Source organism: Melanotaenia boesemani, chromosome 6 (genome assembly GCF_017639745.1).
Source record: "Melanotaenia boesemani isolate fMelBoe1 chromosome 6, fMelBoe1.pri, whole genome shotgun sequence".
NCBI lineage: Eukaryota > Metazoa > Chordata > Actinopteri > Atheriniformes > Melanotaeniidae > Melanotaenia > Melanotaenia boesemani.
This window is the reverse complement of record NC_055687.1, coordinates 27,271,384-27,298,296: the sequence shown is the minus strand read 5'-3', so window position 1 is coordinate 27,298,296 and position 26,913 is coordinate 27,271,384. Positions and strand designations below refer to the sequence as shown.

The 26,913-nt window shown below is 38.7% G+C and overlaps 3 protein-coding genes across 4 annotated transcripts; all 3 read right to left on the bottom strand.

Moving 5' to 3' along the window:
• Positions 1–6,127: 6,127 nt before the first annotated feature.
• Positions 6,128–8,764, bottom strand: lratd2b (LRAT domain containing 2b). 2 transcript variants are annotated; one of them, XM_041988698.1, is made up of 2 exons: positions 8,581–8,764; positions 6,128–8,301 (listed from the first exon to the last, which is right to left on the bottom strand). In XM_041988698.1, the coding sequence occupies exon 2, from the start codon at positions 8,109–8,111 to the stop codon at positions 7,287–7,289; it is 825 nt and encodes a 274-aa protein (XP_041844632.1). In that variant the 5' UTR covers positions 8,112–8,301; positions 8,581–8,764; the 3' UTR covers positions 6,128–7,286. The 2 variants fall into 2 exon arrangements, with proteins under 2 accessions (XP_041844632.1, XP_041844633.1); XM_041988699.1 differs by having other exon boundaries at positions 8,585–8,679.
• A 1,931-nt stretch (positions 8,765–10,695) lies between these two features.
• Positions 10,696–15,142, bottom strand: nsmce2 (NSE2 (MMS21) homolog, SMC5-SMC6 complex SUMO ligase). The gene is made up of 6 exons (XM_041988311.1): positions 14,719–15,142; positions 13,432–13,544; positions 13,039–13,192; positions 12,632–12,723; positions 12,326–12,432; positions 10,696–11,712 (listed from the first exon to the last, which is right to left on the bottom strand). The coding sequence occupies exons 1-6, from the start codon at positions 14,831–14,833 to the stop codon at positions 11,601–11,603; spliced, it is 693 nt and encodes a 230-aa protein (XP_041844245.1). The 5' UTR covers positions 14,834–15,142; the 3' UTR covers positions 10,696–11,600.
• A 64-nt stretch (positions 15,143–15,206) lies between these two features.
• On the bottom strand, positions 15,207–26,030 carry washc5 (WASH complex subunit 5). The gene is made up of 29 exons (XM_041988310.1): positions 25,951–26,030; positions 24,720–24,979; positions 24,295–24,440; positions 24,057–24,141; positions 23,753–23,853; positions 23,419–23,611; positions 23,082–23,234; positions 22,789–22,902; positions 22,250–22,421; positions 22,016–22,143; positions 21,661–21,790; positions 21,413–21,525; positions 20,929–21,095; positions 20,601–20,676; positions 20,351–20,461; positions 19,800–19,940; positions 19,207–19,287; positions 19,003–19,104; positions 18,583–18,762; positions 18,324–18,448; positions 18,035–18,197; positions 17,811–17,913; positions 17,645–17,724; positions 17,400–17,503; positions 17,014–17,143; positions 16,556–16,652; positions 16,133–16,286; positions 15,918–16,005; positions 15,207–15,639 (listed from the first exon to the last, which is right to left on the bottom strand). Exons 2-29 carry the CDS (start codon positions 24,903–24,905, stop codon positions 15,583–15,585), a joined length of 3,480 nt encoding a protein of 1,159 aa, XP_041844244.1. The 5' UTR covers positions 24,906–24,979; positions 25,951–26,030; the 3' UTR covers positions 15,207–15,582.
• Between the last annotated feature and the right edge of the window lie 883 nt (positions 26,031–26,913).

Here is a 26,913-nt window from a genome sequence, read left to right as displayed (position 1 = left end):
TTACAAACTATCTTTCTCTCTGAGCGATCATTATAAATGTTAGTAAAGCCGATTTCACTCCACACTGTCTTCACTTTAAATAAACTGTGATTTTTCTCAGATGAGACTCCATTTATAAAATTTGGAGTTTATGAGAGCAGCAGTGTGGAAATGCTTTATGTGACCGACCGTTAAATGACACAGAGTCTTATTGGGCTGTTTTCAGGCACAACTTTCCCTGCATTTGGCTGTCTAATGAAAGAAACAGAAACATGTGTGAATGAGAGCAGTGTTATTAGAAATTTTACTCTATTAAATTACACTTACACTTTACTGTTTTTACAAATAATGCAAAAATATGGAACATTTCAGCTTCTGTTTCACACCTATGCCCATCTAGTCTATTTGAGTGTACTGGCGTTATTCAACATTTAACCACATTTTTAGGTCATGTTGATCCAGGCTTGAGAATAATTTTGGTCAAACAGATGTGATTACATTTTAAAATTCTGTGTTTGGTTGGATAAAGACAATAATTGTTTAGTTTTTTCTCTTTTTTTGTGTGTAAACTTGTAGCCTGCTATTAAACTAGCACTGCATTTAGTTAGAGAGGGTTGTCACTCAGGACTGCACGGTGTAACATAAACTTTTTCTTACAGCAACACACATTTATTGGCTTTAACCTCTAAAATGTAGGATTTAAAACAGACAACAACAACTCATGGACAAAAAGTGAAGAGAGACAAACTGTAACTGGTAGGAAAATAGATGGCAGTGCATTGTCAGTGCTGCTACAAGGGCTGAATTCCATAATCTGTATAAACTTCAAAACCTGAACTTTGAAAACAGATGATGCCAAACTGTGCTAACCTGTGCCAAATGGCCATTTTGAAGACCTCACCTCAACTGTTTATATAACCACTCTAATTTTGTTCTGCTTTACTTTATCAGAGTTGGATTGCAGAGATAATGTTCACATGTTTTACTTTGACTTGATAAAAAAATTTAGAGCTACAGCTGCATCATTCCAAAGAGATATTCATATTCATCCTGAAAGTGTTTTCATTTGTGCTGTGTGCCATATTCATTTATTCTTCTCCAGTAACACATATACTGATTACACATTTAACTCGCAGGTGCTCCTGTTACCATGACTCCAAAAGTATTCAAATAAACCTCCTTTTAAGCAGAGCCTAAAAGACAGGCCCAGAGCTAAAAGGGTTAAGTTGTAGTTGATAGGCTTGTGCCCTGGGAGGAAGTAGTAGTAGTAGTAATAGTAGCTGAATGTAACTCTAGTTCTGAATATGTTGTACCTACTAGCAATGAAAGTGGATTTAATTAGCTCCTTTTTAGTCCATGCAGGTATTTTTTTTAAAGCAAAACAAAAACTGTTGTTTTAGAGAAAACAGGGTCTTCAAGTGAATCTGAAAGTTGCAGTTCATGCAGAGAAGTGGGGCAATAGCGAGCATGAAGAACAGATGTGGAAATACTTAACTCACAGGCATGATTCAGCTGAAATGGCTAAATAAGCAAAAAAGGGGGAAGTACAAGGAAAAGTAAAACAAAATTTTAAAAAAGTAAGACTTTTCTACGGTGAGGGACCTTTGAAATCGTGACTCCATCCCTGACAATTAATGTGGCAAAGCACAAAAGCAACATCATTAAAATTACACACGTGAATGCTGATAAGCATTAATTTCATCCTCTGGGAGGCTCCTATTATGTGTCTTCCTAAACTCCTAGTTTGTTCAAGTCTAATCTTGCAAGCTTTGTAAGGATTCTGTGTTTTATAGTATATAAACATAATTTGTATGAGGTGAATGTATAAGACTTCTCTTCACCTTCTGGAAGATTAACTCTGTGAATAAGTAAAATACTTGTAGGCATTTAAAGGAAAAATAAAGACTGTCACTGGAAGAGAAAAAGGAGAAATAATGAGCAATTTCTCCACTTATGTAACACCATCCATATAAAAAGGCCTACAATGGAATAATTTGCTAAATTTGACTTGCTGCTAATTTGAAATTGTATGACTTTGAATATTTTTACCCGCGCAGTGTAAAGTCAGTATTGCTAAGGAACCAGGGCAGGAAATCCTGTGATGACTCAGAATAAGACAAATGTTGATTGCTACTGAATCAGCCTCCCATGAATAATTGAACTGACAAACAGGTCAAAGAGCTTAAAGGCAACAATTCTCAGTCAAATTTCAGCTCAAGTATGAGGGTTTAATAACCACTGTTGTTTCTGTACTTTCTCTCAGGTCATAACACGAGGCCCTTACCCTTTCTCTCTTGTATTCATCCATCATCATCCAGAGAACAGGGTCACTTTTCTTTCCTCTGGCCCTTTCTTGTTTTCTGGTTCTGCTTATGTAAACCAGCCAGACTCGGCTGACTGGACATGACAGCACAAACTAGAATAGTGGCTGATTCCTTTCTGGGAAGCTCATCAGCTCCTGTTGTCCCAAGTATTAACACTGTACCTCTAGTCAGATCAAATCAGATACATTGTTAACACTGTCTCACAGCCATCCTTACACATTGTATCTTCACAGCCTCATTTGCTGCATTGTCTTGTTTCCTTTTTATTTCTTTTGTGCTACCATGGTTTCTATAAACTGATCAGTGGTTTCTAAGTTTCAGCTCTCAAAAGCAGTTTTACTTTCACAGTCTACTGCTCAGCCCTAAAAAACCACATTTGTTGAGGAAAGAGAAAGAAACCACACGACAAAGCTGTGTTTGCATGCATTATAGCATACACTTTATATTCAACTGTTGTGTAGCTGAAAAAAAGCAGACATAAGACAAAGAGAGTGAAATAATACCATGTAAAACTCGGCTGTGGGAACAGGGCTTTGAAAAGGGGGAGCAACCTTTAGAACTCCATGGAATTGGGGAGGGATTGGACTTTGCTATTGTTCTGCTGAACAAACAAACGATCATCCAACATCCGGACAAGAGAAGAATCGCAGCGCAGCGCCAGTCTGAGAGCGAGTAAACACAGCCCAGACTGTGTCAAACTGGTGTGAGCCCCATATAAATAATTAACTCAGTGCAAGTACATGTCAATAGACAAAGACAAGATTGCAATGAGATATGAAAAAACAAAACAAAACAAAAAAAAAAGTTGTTTAAGTTGCAGCACTTTGGATTGATGACTAGTAATGAGTGCAGAGCAGTTCATTTAAGAATTACAAGAGCCGTTGGAGTTTCATTATTGTTTCTCTATCCACAGGAAATGGAAATGACTCACATAAACATGATTCAGGTGAGTGGGCAGTGAAGGCAAACACAGCACTCTGTCCCAGCTTTAGAAGATGAGATTTTGAGTAACCAGACATTTTCTTGATTTTAACAGTTAATAAATAACATGATCAGAAAGTGTCTCGGCATCCAAATCACACCCTTGTTGGTATTAGTGCAGCAAACTTTGGAATCAGAAATACCTGAAACAACCTCTTAATCAAGAGCTGCCACAGACTTGCTTAGCTGTTTTGCAATCTTATCTCACAGCCACACTCTTTTCCCCCAACAGCTGCTGGTAAATCCCATATTTTAACTGGTTAAATAGGAATCTTATATTGGAGGGGGAAAAAAGCTTAGCAGTTCAGAGACCCTCTGGGTAGCAAAAACCTGTGTGGCAAAATAACCCCTGTAGTGAGGTTCAGTCATTAAATTATAAAAGTGCATAACCTGAAATTGGCAAAACCCTCAAAAATGATCTCTCATACCTGGTTTCATCCCACAAGGATAACAATCTAGCAGTAGTTCAAAGCCACATCTAAAATACCCTCCCACTTCCTGTAGGCCCATCAGATACTATCTCTTCATAAGCACACTCATCCAATGTTCAGACATACAGTATTTAGGTGAGAGGACTGTTTAAAGATAACGGCATTTTGTAAACAGGGTGGGTTTGATTTGAGTCTTGGCTTATCCCCAACTTCTGTTGTTTTGCCTGTTTAGCTTAAAGGGTGTCGGCTTTCCTCCAACCCCCTCAAAGGAAACATGACAGACTTGCTGGCCAAAAGGCTGACATGAATGAGCCAACACGTCAAACTAAAAGCTTTCCCAGGTTTCACACTTGTTCAAAATAAAAGATGGCTTTGATATAGATCGCATGTCATTTAATGTGGTTGCAGGTGGCTTTTTCCTGAAGTGTTTTGAGATCTTTTTGGGTAAATGGTGCAACAACCTTTATAAAGAGGCATATTTTGTTTCTTGGGTTTTTGCTTAACCATCAGAATATAAAAGAGCATTCCCAAGCCTGCAAAACTTCTGCAGTTTCTAAACTCATGTCCACAACAAAGAAATTATTCTCTCCCACAGAGGACACTGTTCCTGACCTCTCTAAAAGGCTTCAAGTGAAGTGTACAAATTTTTCTCTAAGGCATTTTAGACAAAAATAAAAGTGTGTGTAAATGTTATACAAATGCAATCTCACTGTAATAAGTAAAACTAACACCCCACTTTCATCATATTTAGCTCATTTATACACATTCTTACCTTTTTATATTATGTTTTCTGCCATTAAAATGACTTACTGTATGGTTAGGATTGGAGAAAAATACAGGTCAAGGTGTCACGCTGTCACATAGTGTTAAACGACACACAAGCATCAACAAGGGGAAGCGAAGTTATGAAACATGACAATTTGTGAAACCAGGCTGGAGGGTTGCATCCACTGCACAGTGCATGCTTTGATGTGAAAGATGCAAAGTGTGTTGTAATGACTTGTGGCAAGACTTTTTGTGTTATACTGTTGTGTGTTATTCATATGAAGCTAAGCTTGTTATACCTATCTGCCAATTTAGCAAATCTTCTAATAAAATAAAACATCAGTTGTTGATTGATGATGATGATGTTTGTGGATTAACCCAAAGTCTCTTATGTAACTGTTCCAAAAGAAAGAGAGAGAGAGAGAGAGAGAAAGAAACATAGGGGAATGAAGCATGTTGACATTGTGCACATACATGAAAATATCCAAAGTGGGCTGTGACCCGTCTAGGTGCCTAGAAGCTGCTGGGATAAACTCCAGCCTCCCCAAGACCCTGCACGGAAAAAAGTGGGTATAAAAACACAGATGGATGGATGGAAATATCCAAAGCATAAAAGAATCATATTACCAAAGGTGATTAAGCAGGCTGGCAAATCCAATTACCTACAATTTCAAGTGTTTCTAAAATGGATTTTGTTAATGTTTTATGAAGAAAACCCATTCAGATTGTCTTCCAGGATACACACAGGGTCATTTGATAAGACCCCTTTTTTTTTGCAAGGAATCTCCACAGGGCAGCACTCAAACTTTTACAAGCACTCTAACTGCATAATGAAATAGGACTAATAATATTTATATGAACGCAGCTGAAAATGTGAGGACTTCCTCTTAATGGAGTTGTTTTTACCCTAATTACATATTAGGTTTCATAGGATTTTCTACATATTTAGTTTGCAAAGATGACATAGATTGGTGCAGAGAAAATATAATTAAATGTAATATGTAATGTATGTGTAATTCGTTTTCTGTTTTGTCACACATGATGAAAAATATGAGTTAATATTCACAATTCCCCTGGCAGCTGCTTTAATACTCAGTCAGTGCTGCTCCCACTCTGTGTGGTGCAAAAAAAAAGACTGATTATCATAAATATGCATCACACACAATTCATCTTTCATCACCGTGGCAGCCTACAGAGATATGAAGAAATGCTAATGTGTCCAGCAGCGTTCTTATTTGTGATACCACTTGTGATGATCATCCTACTCTGGGTCCAGGGGGACGTTACCTGATACAAAACGACAACAGCATGGTCTCCTTGCAAATATCACCAAAGAAAAATGCTAAAAGTGGTCAAAGTCACCAACTGACTACAAGGGCTGTAATCATCAGCTTCTTCTGATGCTCAGAAGGGGGTAAAAAAAATAGGAAGTAGCAGTTAAAAACAACCAGTCTTTTCTGTTGCAGTGTCTGTATGTGAGCATACTGCAAAGTGTCTAATGGGCACTCGCTGGCATTTTAAAATCAGTTATCACAGCTTCTGCATCTGTTTTGTGCTGCAATCTGGTTATAATCTCATCTTTTCCATTTTCTATATTCTAATATACAAACAGCAATGGTTTTTTTGTTTTTTTTTTTTGTAAAAAAAAAAGTAGAAGGTGGTGCAATATGGCTAGAGGTAAAATTTAATCTATTTGTGGCTGCACAAAAAAAACTGCACCTTTTCCTTAAATCTAATAAATGCAGTAATTTAGGGGAAAGTAATGAATGCCAAATTATGGATGAAAAACACTGTTAGCCTGTGGCTAAACTATCAAAAATGACTTATCTACAGTGAGCAGAGGTGTAAACAAAACAGCCAGCATGGCTGGAACACAACTTGACACATGCCAATTTTTTTTAGTAAAACAAGCTGATGTTTGAGTGTCTGTGAGCTGCCAGAGTTCAAATATTTAGATCAAAACTAGCAGCAATGACATTTGTAATTCTTGGCTATTCAACATTCTCCCCACACAACAACAAACACATTTCTTCTAAGTTGGTGAGAATTTTTAAATCATCTGTGTGGTGCATAAAATATGTCAAAGGTCATTCGCATCTATTCTTAAAAAAAAAGCTTTACTCTTTAAATATATATTTATTTTTCACAAGTTTTCATACAAACGTTTTTTTTTTCTTCCAAAAAATAAGCTACTGAAAATGGTGAATCATTAAAGGTGCACAGTCATGGCTATGAACAGAGACCACAGGTAAAGCTGTGATATGATTGAATATAAAGCAACACAAAGAAATCCTTACGACTGAGACGATAACAATAAAAGCTACAAATTGACTCTCTTTCACTCTGTATTTATCTCCAACACCTGAGTTTTATGGGGACAAGGACTTTTAGAAATCTTATAGGATAAAAGTACAAGGAAGCGTTCCTCTTCATTGTGCAAAGATTCATTGGATTACAAAAATAATTATGGGTAATTCAGTTTTGACTTGTTCCCTAAACGATTAGTCTGCAGCTGCAGCTCTGATGCAAAAGTAGGCTATTTATCACAGTAAGTCACATATTCTTTTGTTGAAAATGTAAAATCTTATAGAGAACCTCAAACCCCTCTCTGCATTGGTACATTTGTTGGCAGCGTGGCACATCAACACATGCTCGTGGACAAAAGCTCTTAACTGGCTTATTGGAGGGAACAGCACACCCTAACCAACGCGCATGTCAAATTTTAATGCACACATGTGCATTTCCATCGACCACCACCTTTAACCAAAAGTCCAAAATCCACACCAGATGACTAGAACTTCCACTATCAGTTTACAAAAAGCTCTTCTTTGATTTCATGTGTCGCGTTCAAATGGTTGGCCAGCTCTTGCATCACAGCATCTTTGCCAATCTGGTCATTCCTCCTCTTTTCCATGATCACGTCCTCCAGGCTTTGAAACTCCAAGACGTGGCTCTTCTTTTCAGAAAAGAGCAGTTTTAATCTGTAAGGCTGCTTTCCGATCCTGATCTCGCCTCCTATTTTGAATTCCCGTCTGCCAAAGCGGCACCAGGCGGCAAAACACTCCGAGTTTCTCCAGCACAGCTCTCTGTCTCTGGAGCCAACGTGGTCCAGGGCATTGCGCACTATCACCTCCGGTGGGAGCGCACGGTACCTGTAGAGGCTGCTCACTATCCTGCCTTTTTTCCCCAGGCTCACGTCGGTTAGAAAGTTATTCTTTATCTCAGCTCGGTGCAAATGAACTACTTGGAAGTCCCCGACGTAAACAGCCCAATGCGGGTACTGTCCGGTGGCAACAAACTCCAGCAGGTCTCCCGGTCTGCACTTGTTCAGGAGACTTTCCGGAGAGTAAGACGCGGCTCCGGTGTTTCTCTCGTAGACGCACTCTTCTCGGTAGTAGATCGTGCAATCCAGCTCATCCTGGGGATCGAAGGGTTTCTCTTCGTGGCTTGCCGATTGGTTATCTGATGAAAACTGATCAAAATTATCGTCCTGTTCGTCGTCATCGTCGTTAGAAAAAATATAAGAGACACCAATCCGCGGTACCTCCCCTTCGGGGTCGAAGCCATTTGGGTCAGATGTGGGCACCTCTGCGTAATTTAAATGTGTTAATTTCTCCACCTGATTCCCCATAATGACAGAAAGGAGACTGAACAAAGCACAAAAACAGGATCCACCTGTTCTTGGCGCACTCTCGTCGGGAGGAGACGGAAAAGGAGGCGCGGAGTTGCGCTGCGTCTTAACTAAATCCAAAGCGATGAGGACCAATAATCCATGTCCAGCTGTAGGCTCTATTCTCCAAGTGATCGCCAACTGTGCCGACCTGTCAAGACATAAACAAGACGACAGCTTTTAAGGGTGCGTCAAGGAAAGATTAAAGCCATCTGCAAGTTAAACTAACGCTGGGTTTACATTCCCAACAGGTGTGACCTGACTCACCTGTTGGCTCACATTTTCAACAAAACTCTCAGCATAATCGTGTAATATTGTGTCTCTTCGCTCCCCCTCAGTGCTACTTCTCACCTTCTCTGCTTCTGTATTCGTCTCGCTGTTTGTATTTAATTAAACTCATTTACTTTAATCTCAATGAACACCAACTTACCTGTGGTTCAGCGTCTTCCAGCAGCTTTCTCGCTCTCCTATCGTCACGTCGGTTAAATAAACTGACACTTACTCTCCTTCCTGTGTAGTAGGCTGTTGATCAGTGGTTTACCCTGCTGTACACACTGTCTGTTGAAAGAACTGCTTGTTGCAGCGAAACTCGCCCGAGATCGAGCGACTGCTGGGATGTGTTGTCATTTAAAGCGACAGTATGCCTTATTCAGTCGTCACCTCAAATAAGGAGGGGCAGGTGTGGATGTCTTTTTAGTAAACCACTCCTGCTGCGATTTCTGTGACATATATATGTGTCGTGATTCATTTCTTGAATCCAGTTACGTTTTGAAATATATAATCAAACCTGCGTCACCCATTAAACCAGTAGCGTGCCCAGGACGTTTTTAATGGGGGTTGGCATGGAGTGACTAATCAAAATATGGCTATCACTATTTTATTGTCCAGCAGATTAATTAACTTTGGTTAAAATCAGTGTGTGAAATACAGGGAAACCGTTAAATAACAACTCTGAGCCCCTTTCAGTGTCAAAAACAAAATTGTTAAATGGTTTTAAGGAATATAAACTTTAAAAAAAGAGCTAATTGGTATTGCAAACAAAAAGTTATTTATCTCACACTGAAAAGAAAGGCTTTAAACAATGCTCATATTGCAGAGTAAACGAATGGAAATATGAATGATCAGCCAATTAACACAAGTGCACATCAGGCTAACAGAGGGTTAGCCACTCAACCAATCCCGTCTTCCCATATGTCACACACTGGTAAGTGATTTAAATATAGCATTGAGTCAGCATTATATTTTGTTCCCTTCTGGCATTTATTTAGAAAACACAGACAAAATTTATGTAATGTATTTCATATAGCAACAGGTTGGCAATCTGTTAAAAAAAAAAAAAGCATTGTGGATGGAGCTGGGAGAAGCTGTGGACAAATACTTCAATTTATTTATTTTTTAATAAAAGAAAAATTCCAAAGTAGTTGTTCATTTTACCAGAACATGTACATTCTGTATTTATTACATTAGCGTAGATCCACGGTAAAAAAAAAAAAAAAAACATGAAAGGTGCATTCACACCAGCCCTTCTTTAACAAATCCTAATTCATTTGCTCAGACGTTTGGTTCTTTTGGGGAGGTGTGAATGTGCGACTGAACTCTGATGCGCATCAAAGAATCGAACTCTGGTCCACCTAAAATATTTTCTCTCCATTTACTTCAAGTGAGCCAAATGCAGGAAGTCGACTACAAAACGTGGCGGAAACTGAATTCGTGTTTCATTAATCAATAGATGAACAAGTTTTCTTGTTTGTACGGTCAGTAATTCTTGATGCAGCAACGCCTCTGGTGAGAAATGTGAATGTAAACTCAGACCGGCTGAATGATGCAGCTGAACAGGAACTCAGTTCCCAGTTGTACTGACTATAACGCAAGACAACGACCTCAGATGTTAAGTGGGCTACCTCTAATTCATATTGGCCACAATATTTGGTGCACTATGAATGATTTAACCATAAATAAATTTGAATAAATAGCAGTGGAAGACAGGTATTACACTGGGATTAGCTCAGAAATATTAAGTTAGGTTATTCTGAACCCTGTTCTCTTCCCAGTTCCTCCAACACAAGAACTGCCACAGCCAAGACTGCTCTGCCAAGACATGAGAATATATTCATTTCCAGGCAGCCAAAGGTAAATCCTCCTTGGACAAGCCAGACATCCAGGCTTACAGTGTCTAAGGCAGCTTTTATACCTTGGATCTTTGGCAGAGATGAGTGTAAATTCCAGGTTAAACACAACCAGAAATAAAGCAAACATCTTTGAGAAATTATTTTTCCCAGCATTGTGCCCTTCAATATTTTTTTTTTATTGAATTCCTTAAAATATTTATTCCTACGCAACTCTCTAAAAAAAAAAGCTAAAAGAATAAAAGGTTCTGTTGTCAATGTTGCCTGCAACGCTGTTGTGAGTTTGCACTTTCTAGAGTGCGGTGTTAGTAAATTCCAGGTGATTTGGCATGTTGTGCAGTAAAAGCAATTAGTCATAGAGTGGTGATTGAAAAGGAAGTGGAACTGGGAAATGAATGACTCACAATTAACCAGACTATCTGTTGCCAATTAATTTATTCATTGGCAAAATGCTTGAAATGTTGCTTTACGCACTTATATTCAAGGAAAGAGTCATTAAAGAATTTAAAATACTTATGTAAGATTATTAAAAGATTAGCTTTACCTAGTTTCATCTCAATACAGTCTTTGTTTCTCTTTGGAACAATGACCCTTCACAAGCAACGTGAACACTTGGGGAGATTTAATCACGTAAGAGCATTCCCACAGAGCTAAAAGAACAGTTTGTTTATGGCACTTTCACACAGTTGCAGCATTTGATTTTCATTGCAAGGGTTGTTCTTGCTATTAGAATAAAGTGTAAAAAAAGAGGATTTCACTATGTCCAATTTTTTTCCAAGTTAAGATGGGTCTTAAACCCGAGTAGAAAGTACTGACTCACTAACCGGAAGCCAGAGGAGCTCTAGTGGTCACTACTCTCGCTGTACTACAAAAACATGAGGCTGAGGATTTATATTACAGTGCTGGTGTCCATTGGTTGACACTGCCATCAAGCAAACTCTGCTCTCTAGTGGTGCAGCCAACTTACTGCATCTTAACATAAAAGATAAAAAAAAATTGAAACATCAGTCACCAAGTGTAACAGCAATCTATTATCTAAATCTCTGAAGTTTTTATTTACATCCAACAAAAAGGGAGAACACAAAAAAGCTGCAAATAAAGTATTAATAAGTCATCAACTCAAAATATGGATTTAACTTGGCATCCATGTTTTTTTCTGCATATTAAGTAGTTTCCCAACAAAAATACCTGCACACAGAGTGGCAACATGTTACTGTTGACATTGGATCAAAACACAACCCACAGCAGTCTTCTTTTGACATAAAGGTACTTCCCAAAGCACAGGTTTTAAGATTAAAGATCTTGTTAACAGAAATGTAGAGTACTATGTCCTGTTGTTTTGTCTCTTTTGGCTTTGGATCTTTCTTCGCAGTATCTGGTCAGGAATGAGATCTGACTCTTTGACATCCGTGTTCCCGCAGCCGACTACAGGACAGCTACAGTACAGAGACAGAGACAAAAAGTTAAGCAAAGAATTAAAACTTCCTCCAGATGAAATTTGTGGTGGTTTTATCCATTTATTGTCATACAGTTGCATTCAGCCCATCTGTAACCGAGCAGACACCTGGGGTCTCCAGTTCAAATGACGAGAAAAGCTCATCCTTATTAGCAACTGGAGTTAGGAACTGCTGAGACCTCTTCAACTCAACACATGCTTTGATATTTACTACATAAAAGCTTTGATACCAGTGATTGCTTAAAATATGGGCACTCCAGGGCTGCTGATTAACTGCTGTTCACTAAAAGGTATTTCATCAGACATATGTGTAGTCACCTTTAAGACAAGATGCTGCTTCTATAACTGAACACAGTAAGGACTAAAGAATAATAGAAAAGATTCTTTGACAACCAGCTCTGGTATTTCATCAGTGTTCCTCTAGGACCATCCACATTTAATTTGATTCCAACATCAAAGCAGTAAAGTAAAGAAAATATGAAATTAGGCAATTAAAGCAGCCTGCTTTTGGTCCCACGCCAGCCCACAGAGTCGTTCCCTGCTGCAAAACCTGACTCAACTTTCTCACCGTTCTCAAAGGGGCAGTGTCTTACCGGCATTTCTTTTTCTGGCTGTGTTTTGTTTTGATCAAGCTCAGTATGGCTCCTTCATCATAGTGGTGATTACACTTCTTGTTCTTCACTGGGTTCTCCATTTCCACCTTGAGTACAGATGCACAGAGGTGCGTTGCATAACAAAACTCATGAGATCACAAATAATATTTAGCTGCTAAAGCACTAGACATTGCAGAAATAAGGTAGATAAGTAAGAAAACAGAAATGTTTGGAAATAGAAAAGTAAAGAGGAATACATAAAAGCTTAAAAGTAAAAGAATTAATTATCATCCTGTAGTAATTTACCTGTGTGAGTGGGCAGGTTAAATTGACTTGGCTCTGTGTAACAGCGATGTCCTCGTCAAGCTCCTCCATGTTCTCTTCTGACTCTTGGTTGGCTAAAAACATAACAAACATGCAGCTCGTTTCCAAATGTCCACTCACAGTGATAAGTGATAAAATGGGATATTAACAGGTTGCCAAGAAAATATCCAGCCGGCACAGATCATGGCTTGAGTGAAATTTATCTATTTTAAAGGTTATGGCCAACATGAGGTAATTCATGCAGTGATGGATTTAGAACACAAAAAATGAATGTTTTTCACAAATATAAGCTGCCAATATGTCCTATGTCCTGAATATTTATACACTGAGTCCAGAAGTCTGTTAATTCTCATGTTTTTTTTAGCCTCTCTGGTCTCTACAGGCCTTACCTTGTTTGAGAAAGTTCTTGATGCTGTCCTTGAAGGCCAGCACTTTCTGGTGATTGTGTAGTTCAGCATCTGAAAGTCTGGCAGTTCTCTGTGAGAACTGCTCCTTCACCTTGTCAGACAGGCTGAACATGGTCTCTGGCTGCTGTGGAGTAACCTAAAGAAAGTCAGCAATGTTAGGCAAGTTTCCTTAACCTGTAAAATTAATCAGGTTTAATGTTCAAAGTAACACAGATATTAAGAATAGTAAATGAAGAAAAAGAGGAAAAGATATATGAATACAAAATGAGCTAACATGGACTTGAATGATTGTTTTCTTATCCAGTAATGCCTCTAAGTTTGATTTTCTCATTTAGTACAAAGGTACAGCTGTTTTCTACTTAGATGATAACTCACCCCGGATGTGACTTGTTGTACAACATCAATGAAGTAGTTAATCTCTCTGTCCAGTTTAGCACACTCCAGAATCATGGCCTCCATCTGTTTGACATTAGAGTTCATCCCTTCATCTGTAATATAAAGGCACACATGAAGGTGGAAAACATATTAAGCTGCTTTACTTAAAAAGAAAAAAAAATTGTTACACTTAACACACATACATCCTGCTTTCAAAACTTGTATAAACTTCCCACAAAAAGTAAGGACTTTTGCGTTTGGTCAATTATTTCTCTTCTTGAATAATACCAGCTGGCGTAGTATAGTGCCTTGTTGGAAAACCTAATTAGTCACCTTTACAGTGAAGCATAACTTTTGAGGATTGTGTTTCTGTGGAATAAGCAACATAGCTGTGATGTGGGCTCAGGATAAGGATGAAATGGCAGCAGTCAGTTCAGACCTAAACTCCATTAAACACTTGTGGGACCAGCTTGGGCGTGCAGTATGTGCTAGTGACTAACACAACCATCCTGGTTGGCCTTTGACAACCATCCCAGAGCAAAATGTGACCAGGCTGGAGACTAGCATCAGGAGGTATCAAACCATTGGCTCTGTGTAACACTCTACTGAGTTTACTGACAGATTAAAACAAATAAAGTGTATATATGGCCAATATGTGTGTGTTTTGGTTTTGTTGTTGTTTTGTTTTTTTGTCTTTATTACAGTGGGAGAGTGCAATAATCCAATACACAAAGAAACTCAAACAAGAATGAATACCAACAGGTCCCAACCTAAACATTTATCTGTGTTGCTCATTCCACAGAAGCACAATCCTACTATTCTATTATTAGAAGTGTTTTTGCACATACACCATGAGTAAGTTATTAGATGAGTGAAGGTGGTGTACTGACAAGCAACTTTTCCTAATACTGTAGCTGGTCAAGGAACAGATCTGAGTTTGACTGGTCAATGTATTAATAGGTAACTGAGGTAAAGCAAGTGATGCGTTATATATAATAAAATAAATATTGGAGTTTGCATGCAAGTATAAGTTTGATATTAAGATTACGAGATAGTGGTAACAGCATCTGTCTGATATATGTGACCAAATTATTGAGTATTTCTCTTATGCAAAAGTAGAATAAAGGCATAACGCAGAATAAATACAATATTTTGATCCACTGATACTTGCATATAAAACCAAAGGCTTTAAATTAAATTAAAATGTGCATTTGGGGGTCACTGTTTGTGTTTAAATCATTAAAACAGTAACAAAAAGTAGGTGTTTAGTCTACTGGAAATAATTACCCTGAGCTTCCACCAGGTCCATGGCTACATCCGTCACAATGTCCATTCCTGTCCCAATGTCCGCCTGACATGACTTCAGACTCGAAAGTGTTCCGTGAACAGCACTTAGAGACATAACTTATAACACTAATTTTCAGCTTTCGTGACAAAAGATTGAAAAGCAACAAATACAGTCAACTAGCTTACTTCACGTTAGCCTAACGTGCTAACGTTGACCGTCACCAACTTCCGGGTTAGCTTCGGTTAGCTGTTAAAAGTAGACATCCATCTAGATTGTAAAGTAGCAAAGTCTGCAAACTGCTTTTTCTAGAAACGCTGGTATTAAGATAACCGGCGTAATTAAGCACTAACGTTGTAGGGAAAAAACTCAAATAACCCGCGGAAGAAAAACTACAACAGAGGTCAACTGTTAACTTCCGGATAAGCTTTTTCAAAGCAAATGCCTTGTACTAAAGTTTTATCAACTGGAAGAAAAACAGAAAGGCCCGTTATGAATAATTATATTTATTGACAAATTTCGGTTGGCAATGGCACAGAATATTAGTGTACAAAGGTATTTTATAGACAATGATATCAGTGGTCTAAACAATAAAACTATTTTAACAACTGGGTGTCCACAGAGTGAAAAGAAGCCATGAAATTACACCAACTATGAAATGTAAAATGCTGCTGTGAAAAAGTCTACAGGCCAAGCATCTGATATGTCACTGCAGGAGAAGGACAAGCACAAATAATGGAATTAATGACAGATGAACACTGAATGTTCTGTTATTAGTGCTTTTTGCACCATTACAGGGCAACATGTCCACAGTGGGCAATGGCAACAAATACATAATTCTTAGCTGAAACATTTTGTGAAGTTCTTCACAGGACTGTTCTGAACTCATCAAAAATGAAACTGGGCACATGGGCTTCAACCACCTAAAGAATGCAGACAATATAAAGAAAAATGCTGGTTACTATCCCACAAATATACAGAGAAAACGAGAGAATAACAACAACTGCAGCTGTGTCTCATTCGGGACATAGTAGACGGTGATTAATAATTTATCACTAGTCAAAAGATTTTACACCTAAATGTTTAAAAATAGACTAAAAATGTTAAGGTACTACAATCATACAAAAAAATACAAATTTCAACTGTGGTCAATTACCATTTTATCACAAAAACAATACAAGAAAAGTGAATACTGTCTTACCTTTCGTGACAGCTTTGTGTACTTCACATAGTCTTCAAGGAACATCAGCGCTCCCACCACATCTGAAGGCATGTCTGGGATTTTCTGGCTGTAATGGAATTGAAAGACACTCAAATATGAGTTCATGAAGATGAAGTAATAATGTATGAGACAGATTAAAATTACTTTTAATGTCATTTTAGACAATACTGTAGAGAAGTGGAGATTCATGTCACCTTGTGCACTGCTCCATAATAGAGCGGATGAACTGTCCAATAAGGGCCAAAAACTGTTGTGTGTATCTGGAGTGGAACTGCTTGAGCAGAGTGAGTAAGCCGAGCACTAGTGGAGGCCAGTCAACAGGGTCTGTGGCTTTCCTGCAAGTCATTCCTGTAAACAAAAAAGTCATTAAATCTGACATAATGACAAATCAATCCACCACAGACCTGATCGCTGTTAAACCAAGAAGCTGATGTGGATCACACTACGCAGTTCTTATCAACATAGCGACTAATTATATTTCCCAGGATAAGCCTGTCTGTATGTTGACCATGTTAAACATCCTATCCAGTTAAAAACACATTAACTAACCCACTCACCTGGCCTATACACAAACAGCTGAGCTATGACAAAGCAGGCTGATGACAAAGAAAACTGACCTTGGTTTTTGCTGTACTGAAGTTTAGGCAGCTGAGCAACAATAAACAGGAGGTTGATGATGGGAAAGTATGGGAGACGCTTTGTAGTGATGTAGATCTGTATGAAGCAAAAACACAAGGGTAGTTTTGTTTCTGATAAAAAACACAAAACAAAACGTGACATTCAAACTAGATTAAATCATTACATGGAAAGCAATACACACAAAACCAGAATTTTAGTCACTATTTGCACTACATCTACATCTTGAATGTGGTGGCAACACCACATCTCAAAAACACTGAAATAGGGTTGTTTACTAAAAACATTTTAACACTTCCAACATTTCATATGTTTTTTTATGTTCTACTCTGAATAAAATATAAGTTTATGAGATTTGTAAATCATTTGCATTGATTTTTAATTTACATTTTTACCCAGAGTTCCAACTTTTTAGTTATTTGTACTGTAATTTACAAACCTTGCTGAGTGGGTTGTGAATACCAGCAGCCTCCAGGTAGGCAGTGATCTCATACAGCAGAGTGTTGTCCTCTTTAGGATAAGGCAAGGATGGGTCCTGGTAGTGTGCCTCAATGTCTGCCAACAGAGACCTAACAGGACCATGATCAATGTACATTTTAAAAAATATAAAAAACACACACAGGCAAATAGATGAAACAGCAGAACTATTTGTTGATGGAATTTAATCCAGCTTACATTCTGTAAATCCCAAACAGCAGCCACATAAAGCTCATCTCAAACAAATAATTTCCACTCATACCAACAACTGAAAATCCTCTCATTACAGAGACATAATTAAAATAGTTTGCAATCAAAGGTGAGACTCACTGCCTCCAGAAGACTTACTTGTTGAGGTTTTCCAAGGCAGCGGCCAGGTGTTTGGAGTCAAACTTGCAGGAGTAGTTTAGCTCATTGGCAATCTGCTGTCGGAGAATCTGCATCTGACCGACCTGCAACAAACAAAAGGCTTTCATTGTTGTTTTTATGGCTTTTGTGTCTTTGCCAGAAAATTGGCAACAATCTGGCCTGTCATTACATGTGATTAATTGTTTTCGGTTCAGTAATGACAGAGCAATATGGACTACTGCTACCTTCATAATGGATTCCAAGTATGCACCCCATATCTTCTGGGACTTGGCAACAGCACTTGCATACACTTTGCTGGCATTAGCTACAGCAACAAAAAGCATTAAATACATATTTTATACAAGATGAAAAAAAAATCTAACAGGTTTTAGACTATGAAATAATACCTACCCACAATGCCTTGGACTGGGTTGACAGCTGTCAGCACAGTTCTGAAAACATCCACCACAGTTTTGTCCTTCAGGATGGTTTTCTGAAGCATCGTCAGGAAGTTCTAATAACACAATCTGGTTTTAAAATACATTCTAGCTCCCATAGTATGTGCATGAAGATAAATTAAGATCCATTACAAGGGTTTATAATATTCTGTCATGGAGTTCGGGTGGCTTTATTACCTGAAGTTCTTTAACGATCATGAAGCAGAGCAGTCGATCCAGTCCGTTGAGACCAAATGTACCCAGGGTATCCTGGATCTCAGAGAACAGCCTGTTATTGGTCACCTCCTGGTGGCTCTTTAGGTCGTACCAGGTGTTCATCTGGTCAATGTAGCAAGTTGCCCTGCAGAGAAAATCTGTTAACCAGACTGGCTTTGAAGGTGGCATTGATCAGACTCAATTCTAGCAGCTCTGTTAGACTTTAAATAACTATTTCTGTCATCTTGCCATAATATTTGAGGGGACATACTTTGGATCAGTGATCCTCAGGATCTCTCTGCAGAGACGGCCGATAAATGTGGCAGACTCATCCACAGAGGGAAACTTGGGAATGGGGATGTGGGTGGACTGATGCACACTCTGCCAGTCCTGGATCTGAACAGAAACAAGGAAACCACTCCCATTACTGACAAAAAAAGAAGAGAGAGAAAAAACTACCAGAGCACATTCTATGGATTACAAAGGGATGAAATGCTGTTGCTATACTGTTCAGGTGTGTTAAGGCCGACCTTTGTTCTGAGGAAACTATTGCACTCCTGCTCTACATTGTAGTTGATGATGCGGGACACTTCCTCCTGCCAGATTTTTAGTCCATAAATGCTGACATAGTCCTGGATGTACTCAAACGACCTGTAGAAACCATCCATTGTGGCTGCCATCTCCTTCAACTTGGGCATCAGTTCACTTGGCTAAAAAAAAAAAATCTCTTATTAATCTCACATTACTCTTTTTTACTGCAATTCTTACATGTAAAAATGACATAAACAACCCTTTATAACTATATAGACTTAGTCTGCAATGTGTATTTAGCTAGACTTACTTGAAAACATCTGTTTCATCAACAACTTTAATCTGACTTTTTTAATGGTGTAAAAATGCAAAAAAAAAGAAAATGCTGCTACTGGAGGATAACAGATTTGATATCTTGCCTTAGCCTTGGGGTTGAAGATTAAGCCTTTGTGCAAAGCATAAGCCACTCGTTTCACCAGCTCCTTCCTGATGCCATCCTCCAGGAGCTGCTTAGGATCCACCTAAAACATCACAGCATGTTAATGGAGCAAACTCTGCAGCACGTACACACATAAAGAATATTCTTTTATTAGTCTGTAAAAGGTTACGATAAAAACATTCACCTTAATGATCCCAACTAGTGTCGTCTTCATCATCAAGATGCCCTCAGTGAAAATAGAGATGTCGTGAGTGAGCTTTGCCACCTGTAAACACATGAAGTTAAAGGATGCTTAGGTATAAATAAAATATATGAACAATAAAATCAAATATGCCAAATATGGAATACTCCACAATAATCATTACAAAGAAGGAGATGTCTGCAGCAGACAAAGAACTCCATTAACACACTTTCCCCATGCTGTTTTCTTTCCAAGTTTCAAACTGTAAAATCTTTAACAATCAAATTTAGTTTCAGGCCATTTGCAAAATGAGTCTTAACAAAATTAAAATTGTGACTTCAGTGGTTCTTGTTAAAGCAATTCAATCTGTTTCCACATAAAGTTTTTATCGCTACAGTACTTTATAATTCACATCAAAAGCAGCAGGTAAGACTGAAACTGGGTCTGACTCCCATTTAGCAAATGAATCTACATCAAAACATGAGTCCTCTTATCCATGCTCTTTATTTTATACAAAATTGAAAGACTTTTTTTTCCCTTCACTTCAGCATAATTCTTCCAAACACTAAAAGACTGAGTCACAGCAGTTATTTTACCTCATAGCGAGCCCCCAGCTGGGAGTAGTCCTTCAGCTTGTCCTTATCCAGCCGCGTGGGCACCTCCATGATGTCGTGGATTTGAAGTTTGATGATTTTGGCTAGAGAGGTGAACATGCTCTCGGGGATAATTTGAAGCACCTAAAAAGAAGAAGGTTATACACAGTGAGTCTTTTTGTGTGTGTGTGTTTTTTAAAGAAAGAATAGCTCAATTACTTCTAACAAAAACTGTGGAAGAGAAATGTTGTGTAAAGCCTAGAGGGAAGGAGTTTAGCATACAGAAACAGAATGTGGCTGATGACACCAGAAGGTAAAATCATCTTAAGGTACGCAACCGATAAGTGTTTCTTTCTGGGCAAATTTGCCAAACAGATGGCTCTAGGCACACTAATCATTGCTACATCTGTTCCTGCACAGATTGTAAACAATTATTTGCAACACATACAGCTAATTTATCACAGTTATGTAACCATGTTCTTCACTGAGTGTCACAAAGAAAAATCAGTCGTTTGTGACAAAAACCTTTTTCCCAAGATTGTGTTACAGAGTACCTTTCTGACATAAGCCACCAGCTCTCCAGAGTAGAACTGTGAGACACTCAGAAGGTCGGCACTGTTGGCCTGGTTGATTCGCAGCAGCGGGAGATCCAGAGCAGATGCCAGCTAGTCATGAAAACACAACCACAACATAAGTTTCCTAAATATACACATTAAAAGGCAACAATATGTGAATCATGCATTATTTTTCATTATCCAGTGTTTGTGTGTGTGAGTATATGTGCTGGAAACAAATAGTCCTCACCTTTAGAAAAGTAGCTCTCAGTTTTGTGACCATAGACGGGTTAACTCTGATGCTCTCCTGCATAATGGATGTAAAGCTGCAGAAAAAAACACAAGACAGGAAGATGAGGTCTGCCACACAGACAAAACAAGGACACAAATGAGCTGAATCAAAGTCAGAAGATGTGCTGCATGGGGATCTTTCTGATAGTTTATGATATAAAAAGCAAAGCAGAATGAGCTGCTGTTTTCAGATCGCTGTGTAAAAGAAACTACTAAAAAAGCTACTAAAAGAAAACAGTAGCAACTGTTTAAAAAGAATCTATTAACACCACTTGCAGACTGTGTACCTATCAATTATTTGCCATGCATAGGACAGATCTCCAACTATCTGCATGGTGATTAAGACTTCTTCTTTAATGTTGATGGTGCGGATCATCTGGTGCAGGAACTTCCTGGTGTCGGCTAAAAACTGGCAGACCTGCAGGTTGGACTCCAGCTGGTGAAATTCCTGAACCTGGAAAAGAGGAAGAAAACATTTTATAGGTAGACATAAACATTACAAAATAGACAATACTGCAAGTATATATCTGTACCCAAGGATTGCAAAACGTCTCCTGAACTATTATGTATTTAAAAGTTTGTATTTACATGTATTTACAGTTAAATTCAGTTTTGCTCCTGTTGTGAAACATTGTTTTCAGCCTCTGCATGAGGCTGAAGCTAAAAAAGCTACGTGTGAGCAATTATAGCAGGGTGTGAACACTATTATCTCTGTCTTATCTAACCAGAATATGTTAAGCTATGGTGAAATAATATAATTATCCTGCTCACCTCAACAAGAGCCTGTATCAGCTGAACTGTCTTCCTCCCGGCAGCTGTGGAGTCCTCATAGTTCAAAGACTCAATCTGCTTTGAGATTTCTCTAAACCATGCCTGCAGGTTCTCTGTGATGGGTAGCAGAAGTGTGCAGAACACAGATTTTAAAAGAGAAAACAGTTGTTAATGTTTTCTTGCTGCAATGTTTGAGTCAAACCCACTTTTTAGCTGTGGGTGTAATCCTTATATTTGGTGTCACTCACCATTTTTCTCCACCCTGGTCAGAGGCTTGACGCCAGAAAAGACTTCGGCCAGCTCAGTCATTCTTTCGGATCCCTCCTTCTTGTAGCTCTCCCATTTGATCTGCTTCTCTGACAACATCTGCTTGAACATCTGCAGGAGGGACAGCACATATGCTTGGCTGATGAGAAGGGATTAGTCAGATGAGATGCGTAATTAGAACATTAAATTTGCATCCTCGCCTACTGATAGGCTGGCTAGCCATATGCTAGCTCATGGTAAGCTAACAAGGCAACGTGTCTTACAAGTGTATTTTTTAAATTATCCTTCCAGTTTCCTTTTCCTGCAACCATCGTCATGTTTTGAGGAGACACCCACCTCTTTAAGTGTGAACTCAAACTGAGCGGTGTCTAGCAGTAGCTGGAACAGGATCTTGGGGTTATATTTGGAGTCGTTGAGCACCTGATCTTTGATCTGACGAAGTCTCTTGTTGTTTGGATCATAGGCTAATAAAAAAACAAAAATAAGTATGTATAAGTCTCAGAGGAAAAAAACAAAAACGTAGAGGCTACTCTGTTATATTTGAGTAAATATTTTGCCCAGTATTCTTACCAGACTCAGCAGAGTGCAGCATCAGCCAGCGGATAGCAACATTGCAGTCTCTCAGACAGTTGAGTAGTTTGGGAATGTTGTCCAGGATGATCTCCTCCCTGAGGAAACCTTCTTTCAGCAGCTGCTGCACCTGAGGTCTCAGGCTCTCCATACTGGCTGCATAGCGAGTGGCCTGCACACAGCCAACACTGGAAGTTTCATTCTGATCTACAAACTGTTCATTAATTCACTGTCACCAGAAGCATAGGACTCATTACAGGTGACAAAAGAATGAGGGACAATCCTGGATCCTTGGCATCATGCCACTTTGTCAGCATCTGCACTACAACACATTAGCATCTACCATCTTTTTAATGAACTCCTCAAGAAAAGTTGCAAAAAAATTTTTTGTACAGTCACACCAGATGATTTGCTACTTCAACTCAGTCACTTGTTCCTGCACACATTAACATAGCCATAAATAAACACGAACACAATGAGCAAGTAAACATTGAAGACTCTAAAAACTCTGTAGTGGCGAGCTAATACATTAATTATACCTGCTCTTTGATATTTGCAGATTCCAAGGTGTAGTTGAGAGCAGTCTTGGCAGCTTTGTATGGTTCCCAAGCCTCCACCAGGTTCACTGTGATCCCCATATAGATACTGATAACCTGCAGACAGTCAACATGAAGACTTTATTACAATATTCCAAATGAAAAACTGAAAGAAAATGTCCTATTTAGAAGACAATGAATGCAATAACATATCATATATCAAGCTATAATGTACCAGAGTAACAAAGTATAGATTAGGCATGTTGGTGAAGGATTATATTTTAAAACAATTTTACCCAGTTATCAGGGAAGTATTTGTCAACTATCTCCCTCATTTTGGCCTGTTGGGTATGCAGTATGGAGGGGCTGAAAAACAGGCACACGTAAAGCATGGCTGCCTGGTTAGCCAGCGCTGTGCTTCGATGCTCAGGTAGGGGATATGCAGACACCTGGGGGACAGGTGGAAAAATACAGTTTAAGTTAGGGTCTGAAAAGTAGCTAAAATTAATACCAACACAAGTTACAGTCTCATAAAATCTGTAGAGGCACTCTCTTGTAAAAAAAAAAAAAAAGGATCTATTACCAGCTTAAATCATATGACTATAATAAAAAACAAGTCTAACAGTTTCTCACTTGGTTGTAAATGTCGTCAGAGCGCAGCCTCCCAACAACCATGCTGATGAAAGTGGAAGTGATGGGAACCCTCTGGAAGTAGCTCTCTGGGTAGTTGGCTGGTCGCTTAGCTCCAGGCTGGCTGGAGTAGCCGGTGCTGCGCAGGAGCTTGCAGATGTCATCCAGGTTAGAGTCACCTGATGAACGAGCAGCACTAAAGCACCCCAAAAAAGATTACATAAAAGACAAAAACTGTAACAGAACGTTTACCAGGAAGCATTAACAATTATTTTGCCAAAACATTTTGCATGACTCTGTGTGTATTCGATATGCTATGTGTTCCCCATAAACACACCTGTATCTATAGTAGGAAACCAGCATCCTTTCTCTGATCTCTCCTTCAATTCTCTGGTCAATAGCCAACAACATGACTCCGTACAGGTAGAGCGCCTCACACTGGATGGAAAAAAAAAGGAAAACACATACACCGTCAATAAATAAAATTTAATTATAAAGGAAAGTAATGTGGGATGTACATGAGTCTGCACATCAGTGACACAGGTGTCTAATTCAGAAGCAGTAGAAATAAATTCTTGGAAAATGCTAGCTTGAATTTGATGTTAACTAGATTAATAATAACTTGCACTTGTGCTACTTACTAGGAGCTGTTTCCCATCCTCATTTAGAAGCACAGTCTCCAAGGTCTGCTGAATATAAACACCCTCATATAGGTCATCTAAATATCTGGTGAGAAATAACACATATTAGTGGGTTTTATTGCATTCTGTGGGGCATTAATACAAAAGGTTGAGTCTCAGGGTGAAGAACTTTGCTGTTTCTTATTTTAACAGTATTAATAGGTATTGAGCATAAAGATTTAAATAGAACTTATCACACCTGTTAAGATCCATGATATATTTGTGGACACTCTCAAAGGCCAGATAGAACCTTGACAGAATCTCAATGTTGTTCTCTCTGAACTCTTCATCCAAGTCCTGCAGCTCTGGTTTGGCTTCCAGTTTCCCCTCATAATATTCAGGACCCTGGAGGGAAGGCAACATAATGAATCAGTGCCGTACAAATGCAGTTACACTTGTAGTTTTATGAAGATATAGACCATTGAACACACAATTAAATTAAAGTATAAAACTGAGAGTTCTACAAAGATCTTGTATGTTTTGTCCTCGGGAAGAAAGTACAGTCCTGGTACAGTACAGTACCAGCCCACACTAGTTGCTAGTTTAGGCACAGTAACCAGAAGATGGCAAACAACTTTAAGAGGCCAAATTAAAGAGATTAGGCAGCCTTAATGTAATTCATACCTTGAAGTAGCTGAAGTCACAGATAATGTCTCCATATTTCTGTTGGTCGCTTTTGTCTTTGAGCTTAAAAACTGCAGGAATGAAATCAGAGAGACGCAAGAGCTCCGCAATAATGGCATTTCCTCTGGAAACTATCCTGAGAATGGCCTGGCCACATAGGTTATTCTCCGCCAGGAAGTCCACCATGGTGGTTAAAGGGAGAAGAGAAGGATTTACGACCCTCAGATGTTGTATTTGTGTGGGAAATATTCCAGATCGTCCTAGAAATTAAAAAAGAAAAAAAAGGTGCTTTTAAAAAAAGATAATTATTTTTTGTACGCTTATTTCGTCCGCACTGTACCCAATAATGACACAGAAATTTCATGTATGTGTATTAGTTATGAAAGCAATTAATTGTGTGTATTCATAAGTGAGGCCATCAGTACACAGTGTATATGTGTGTGAACTTGCTTATTGATTCATATGATTATGTAGATTGGGTTGTTGGTGAAGAACCAGAAAACAAACAACTAGTTTTATCAAGAGTCCCCATCTCTTAATAAGGAAAGCAGCCATGGCAATGCTCCATTCCTGACCAATTAGAGCAGCCTTTGCTAGGGCTGTTCTGATTGGTCAGAAGAGAAAATTTAAAGAGACAGGAGCTAAAACTGAGTATTTAAGACGGAAACGAGGTGCTCATGCAATGAACAGCAAGAGAGAGAGAGAGAGAGAGAGAGAGAGAGAGAGAAAGAAAGAAACCTATTGTAGTTAAACTATGAACTTGTAAAAAATCCTATCATACTCTTTAAGGTTTAGTATAAGTTGTTCCTGAACTCCTTGTTTGTTTAATGTCAGAACGAAGAGTTATTGAAATTGTATCACACTTAATGATGAAAACACATTGCAGCCCAGAAAACACCTGTTTCTTCTCTTGACATCTTTAGCTTTCTGTCCTTTTTAAAGCCACGCCATAAACAAGGAAACCCACCGTCTGTCTAATAATAGTCATTGTGTTTGATGCCTAAATGTTAGAATTTAGGGAACGTCTTTATTAAATCGTTATAAATGGTCTGTTACTACTACATACAAGCTAACGTTAGCATGGAGACTACAGCTCGTTTCATGTACCGTAATGCTGAAGACGACACGTATGTGCAAATGTGCGCAAATATTACGTCCGATTAGTTTCTGTTTATTTTTCCAAGTTTGAATTTGTGTTAGTTTTTACAAGATTCTAAATGCAGTTACTTGCCTCTTTGGAGCTCCTCTTCCCTATTTACTTCCTCATGACCAACCACATGACTCTGCTGCAGGGTGCGTTAGGTTCTATCACACAGCTCCCCTCAGACGGGCGGAAACAACTAATAAAAAAACATAAACCTCTATCAAAAGTCAATATTTTCTGTGTTGCTTACTCAAGGGGTCCTGTCTTTAATTAATCAATCTAAAGGTAGCCCAAGTGATGAGTAAACTCTCTTATTGGAGTTAAAAAGCTGGGTCTGCTGACTTTGATCCAGTTTTGTCTCCATTGTACCATAAAAGGGATGATCAGTGTGCCTCAATGTTTCTGCAGGTGGCGACAGAGATCCACTAAATCTTAATTTTGTCTACCTCTCTGCTGCCTTCATCGGTGTGTAGATACCTGGCTCTATAGGGAAGCTATGATTTACAGGGATCACATCTGGACAGAAATTAAACTAACCCACTGTTTCAGAGATGTAAGAGATAATAAAACCACAGGGAAGAGGATGTAAAACGCCATCTGTCCTTCTGTAGAAAAATTACCTTCTACAGAGCTCACCTTTTTCTTTTCCTTTTTTTTTTCTTGAGGGTTTCTGAAGTGGACTTTCCTATCACAGGAAACCACTGATTATTCTTGGCCGATGAAACATCAGTTCAGCAAGGTAGAGTAACGGTGGTAATAAGAAGAGTAACAATTAGCTTTACATGTAAAAGTTTTACTCCATCACAGAATGCATCCAACATAGCCATAACTAGCATGTTGTTGGCAATGATGAGTAGGCAAAAGCTCTCATGTTGCCTTCAGATTTTGATTGAACTGGAGCTTTATTGCCAATAAGTTTCACACACTGGCAGACGCAGTGTGAACCCGAGGTTAATGACAGCCATATGGTGAGAGCTGTTTGTTTAACCTGTTATCTATCTGTGTGACAGAGTAGGGTTTAATCTCTTTTTTCCCTCCTGTGATAGCCAC